General features: G+C 48.6%; 2 protein-coding genes across 6 annotated transcripts in view; both read right to left on the bottom strand.

Moving 5' to 3' along the window:
• Positions 1-170, bottom strand: part of LOC311312702 (glycerol-3-phosphate acyltransferase 4-like) — a 16,440-nt gene extending 16,270 nt beyond the window's left edge. For 2 of the 5 annotated variants that reach the window (XM_084442676.1, XM_084442678.1), the window contains exon 1: positions 70-170. The gene's annotated coding sequence lies outside the window, so the exon portion shown is untranslated. The remainder of the gene's footprint in view (positions 1-69) is intronic. The other 3 variants (XM_084442680.1, XM_084442679.1, XM_084442677.1) reach the window with 3 other exon arrangements.
• Positions 171-2,853: 2,683 nt separating this feature from the next.
• The window catches only part of cabp1b (calcium binding protein 1b), a gene marked incomplete at both ends in the record, with an annotated part of 10,463 nt that continues 8,316 nt past the window's right edge, over positions 2,854-5,000 (bottom strand). Inside the window, 4 exons of the mRNA XM_084441803.1 lie at positions 2,854-2,879; positions 3,819-3,891; positions 4,034-4,108; positions 4,744-4,853. Of these exons, the coding sequence (XP_084297929.1) occupies positions 2,854-2,879; positions 3,819-3,891; positions 4,034-4,108; positions 4,744-4,853 (284 nt within the window). The remainder of the gene's footprint in view (positions 2,880-3,818; positions 3,892-4,033; positions 4,109-4,743; positions 4,854-5,000) is intronic.

Raw genomic sequence — 5,000 nt, 5'->3', positions numbered from 1 at the left:
ATAACTATTTGCCAGGTTTATTTAGCACTAGCCAATAAAGTAACGTTAGACAAGATTGTGTCCACTCACCTCAGCCGAGCCGAGGTTCAAAACACATAAAACATCTCACGGGGAATTCATGTTTACCATCCTAGCCAGCTAATCCGCTTAGTTACGAGCTAGACTTCAAAACTTGCTCGTTTTCAGTCTGCACACGAGCGACAGCTGGTGGTTGCAAAGTGTAACTTCTTGTACTGAAAGCTTAGACATGCAACAGTATTCACGCAGCCTACATCAACATCTATATTATTTTCCTGCTTTTTGTGTTTTTTTTTGTTTTTTTGTCTATTTTATGTGAAGCATGTACACTCTCTGTTGTAAAGTACTTTGAGCTGCATTTATTTGTATGAAAGGTGCTGTACAAATAAAGTTGTATTACTATTATTATTATTATTATTATGTAGAATCAATGTTTAGAAACAATACACATTGAAAATGAATATTTATTCAAGGACTGTGAAATATGAATACATTATTCAAGGACTCAATAATCAATGTTTAGAAACAATACACATTGAAAATGAATATTTATTCAAGGACTGTGAAATATGAATACATTATTCAAGGACTCAATAATCATTGAAAAGAGGAAACAGTGATTTGATTTCAGAGTAACAATGCAACACACACTCACACACATACACACACACACACACACACACACACACATACAAATCTCACCCCAAACAGATATAGGCCTATCATGCAAATGGTGGTTACACATACTGTCCTGTTCTGTAGCCTACATGTCTTAGTTGCAATAAAGTCCTTTATTCATCTACTCTGCTACAAATAGTTATTGTTTTTTTCATGCATAGAATTCACATATAATACAAATAAACTTACAATTAAGACACTCACAAAATCACACAAAACACATTCTCATCAATAAATAAATGTAAATATATCCTTCACGCACAAAATATCTCAAACAGGTTCCAATGTTCAGTTGATCATTCTTTCCCTGGGCTGTGCATATCCTATGAGCATGGGTGACTGCACTCAAATCCTACTGCAGCCTAACTACAGTACAGTATGCCCAATATCCATGCAGGATAATGTACACAGAAGGGAATGAGGTTAACCAGAAGTAAACACAATTTCTTTATGATATGTAAATCATTATGCCCAAGATTCTACTGTTTTCAAAAAAGTGCAAGTAGTCTGCTTAAGCCTTCTCCCACATGGCCAAGCACATACAGTAGACTCAGCACATACTGTAGACCAGTGGTTCTTAACCTGGGTTCGATCGAACCCCAGGGGTTCGGTGAGTCAGTCTCAGGGGTTCGGCGGAGGTCAAGACACACACCCGACTCATATGATTCGTGATGACACGCCCCGCTTGGCCATCATTGGCAACAGCAGAAGTCACACTGATTTGCAGTAAATATTCATTATTATGTTTTTGTTTTTGTGTGAAAATCATGTTTTGATGGTTTTGTTCTTTGAACACAGTGATGTTGATGCACGGTTCATTTTGTGCACCAGTAAAATATATACCTATGTTTTGAATTTGAAAAAATCATATTTTATTTTTCCAATTAAGAAGGGTTCGGTGAATGCGCATATGAAACTGGTGGGGTTCAGTACCTCCAACAAGGTTAAGAACCACTGCTGTAGACTCTTGTTTGATATGTGTTTAATAATGATAACAATCAGAAAAGAAGTGCATCAGTGCTAATATGATTCAAAACTGGGAATGCCATGGGACACTAACTCTACGGTAGCTTAGGACACGGACCCATACAGTATGATGAGGTAAAACACACTACACACAATCAATATTCTGACAAGGTCAAATGAGTAGCCTATTGCCATAAAATGTGTGTGTAAGGTGTATGAAGACACTGACATATATATATATATATATATATATATATACTAAAGTGCTAAAAATATGTCTTCTTTAATTTGCTACAGCCTCGACCAACAATGGCATCGGGTGCAGGTGAAGAAGTATCTCCACAACCACAGCAGCTCTTGACCCACTGTCAACACACAGAGGAGCGGTAGAAATGGTCTCAGTGGTCTGTTGGGTCGGTCCGTTGGGCCGGTCCGTTGGGCTGGTCCGTTGGGCTGGTCCGTTGGGTCGGTCCGTTGGGCTGGTCCGTTGGGTCGGTCCGTTGGGCTGGTCCGTTGGGCTGGTCCGTTGGGCCGGTCCGTTGGGCCGGTCCATTGGGTCGGTCCGTTGGGCTGGTCCGTTGGGTCGGTCCGTTGGGCTGGTCCGTTGGGCTGGTCTGTTGGGCTGGTCCGTTGGGTCGGTCTGTTGGGCCGGTGCGTTGGGCCGTGCGGTCAGCAACAGCAGGTTGTCATCAGGTAGCGTCTGAGCGTGACCAGGACCATGTGACCAGGACCATGTGACCAGGACCGCGTGACCAGGAACATGTGACCAGGACCATGTGACCAGGACCGTGTGACCAGGACCGTGTGATCAGGACTGCGTGACCAGAACCGTGGCAGTTGGGCTGGGTTGATATGTCGGGTGTTTCTCCTTGGTTGTGGACGAGGCCCGGGTAGAAGGTCCGTCAGTCTGGGCCGGCTGCCATCTCCATCCCTCCTGTTCTTCATCCCTCCTGCTCCTCCCTCATCAGCAGGGGGATGCTGGGTAAAGGACAGGGGGTTGCTGGGTAAAGGCCAGAGGGATGCTGGGTAAAGGACAGGGGGATGCTGGGTAAAGGACAGGGGGCTGCTGGGTAAAGGCCAGGAGGATGCTGGGTAAAGGACAGGGGGATGCTGGGTAAAGGACAGGGGGATGCTGGGTAAAGGACAGGGGGAGGCTGGGTAAAGGGGACGTCCAGGTCCTTCGTCCGTCACTCAGCGGGACATCATCCGCACAAACTCTGTCAGGAAGAGGAAGACGTGTGTTACTGAACACGCTGTGTTAATGAGAACATCACATACAGTAACACTCAGTACACACACTGTATCCTACATCGCACTCCATTTTATATTCAGCATTCTGCACTGTTCATTTGCACGGACCTGTTTTTGCGCTGTCCTCTCTCGTCCTGCACCCTGTCTAATGTCCTCTCTCGTCCTGCACCCTGTCTAATGTCCTCTCTCGTCCTGCACCCTGTCTAATGTCCTCTACTGATCAGTATTCTGCACCAACTGACCACAACAAATTCCTAGTCTGAGTAAAAACTACCTGAATAAAACGGACTGATTCTGTCTGCTCTGTCCTCCCCCTGTCTGCTCTGTCTGTCCCCCTGTCTGCTCTGTCCTCCCAGCCTCCCAAGACAGGCCCCTCCCCCTCAGCCTCCCAGCCAGGCCCCTCCCCCTCAGCCCCGCAGACAGGCCCCTCCCCCTCAGCCTCCCAGACAGGCCCCTCCCCCTCCCAGACAGGCCCCTCCCCCCCAGCCTCCCAGCTCTCTCAGCATGGCGCTGGAGTATCAGCCATCATACCGGGCAGAGGTTCTAGCTCCAACATACAGTAGCCTATGTGTGTGTGTGTGTGTGTGTGTGTATGTGTGTGTGTGTGTGTGTGTGTGTGTGTGCGCGCGTGCATGTCTGCTTTGACTCTATGAGGATCTCCTAAGATCACTTTATTGAAGCTTTTGAGTTCTCATGAGGAAGCTCATAATATTGACCTCCCCATGGAGGAGAGCAGACCCTCCAATGACCACTATGAAGGAGAGTCTGGGGTCTGTGATAACATGAACTACAAACACTACAGGTCATGTGGTACTACAGATCATGTGATACTACAGAAACATCCTGAGCCCTGAAGAGCTCCTCATGCTCCTCACATCTCCTGAAGAGGAGGAGGATTCGCTCACCTTCGAAGTCGACGTGTCCGTCTCCGTTCAGGTCAATGTCCCGCAAGATGTCCTCCAGGTCTCTGTGTCCAACCTGGCAGATCAAAGGAACGGTCCAGCTCAGGTGAGGACAGGACAGACTGACCTGAGACAGGACAAGCTCACAGACTGACCTGAGACAGGACAAGCTCACAGACTGACTGACCTGAGACCAGCAGACTGTCCTCCTGTCTTACCTGCTGACCCAGCAGCTTCTTCATGGCCTCTCTGAGCTCCGCCGTGCTGATCTGACCATCACCATTAGTATCAAACTGAGAGAGAGAGACATAGAGAGAGAGTGAGAGAGAGGGAGAGAGAGAGAGGGGGAGAGAGAGAGGGGGGGAGAGAGAGAGAGGGGGGGGGGAGAGAGGGGGGGGGAGAGAGGGAGAGAGAGAGATAGAGAGAGGGGGGGGGGGGAGAGAAAGAGGAACGTCTGTGTCACACGTTAAACACAGATGGAATCACACACGTCCCCTCTCACATGGACATTCTCCTCATGTCGTCACGCTGTTTCTGTCCCTGACGGTTTAACTATCTAAAGATTCCTTTCTTCCACTTGGAGTTATTCTCCATCTTTATTCATGATTATATTCTGAACATGATCCCATGTCTGTTTCAGCGGTCTCTCCCTAGCTCTTTCTCACTCAATTCCCATCTCACTCTCCTTCTGTCGTCCTCCTCCTCTCCTCTCCACTCCTCCCCTCCTCCTCTCCACTCCTCTCTTCCTCCTCCCCTCCTCCTGTCCTCCCCTCCTCCCCCTCTCCACTCCTCCCTTCCTCCTGTCCTCCCTTCCTCCTCCCCTCCTCCTGTCCTCAACCTCTCCTCCCTCTCCTCTCCTTCTCTCCTCCTCCCCTCCTCCTCTCCTCCCCCTCCTCCCCTCCTCCTCTCCTCCCCCTCCTCCCCGTACCTCTTTGAAAGCGTCCCTCAGCTCCTTGACCCCGATCATATCCGCCGTCTCAGCCAGGAGTTTGGGCCCCATGAGCTCAACAAAGTCCTCAAAGTCCACGTGTCCTCCCACTAGAGAACAGAGAGTTGGGTGTCAGATGTGTCCTCCCACTAGAGGACAGAGAGTAGGGTGTCAGAGGTGTCCTCCCACTAGAGGACAGAGAGTTGGGTGTCAGAGGTGTCCTCCCACTAGAGGACAGAGAGTTGGGTGTCAGACAT

This window comes from Borostomias antarcticus, assembly GCF_949987555.1.
Source record: "Borostomias antarcticus genome assembly, chromosome: 8".
NCBI classification, from domain to species: Eukaryota; Metazoa; Chordata; class Actinopteri; order Stomiiformes; family Stomiidae; genus Borostomias; species Borostomias antarcticus.
Note: the sequence above shows the minus strand (reverse complement) of the source record. Positions and strands in the feature narration are given on the sequence as shown.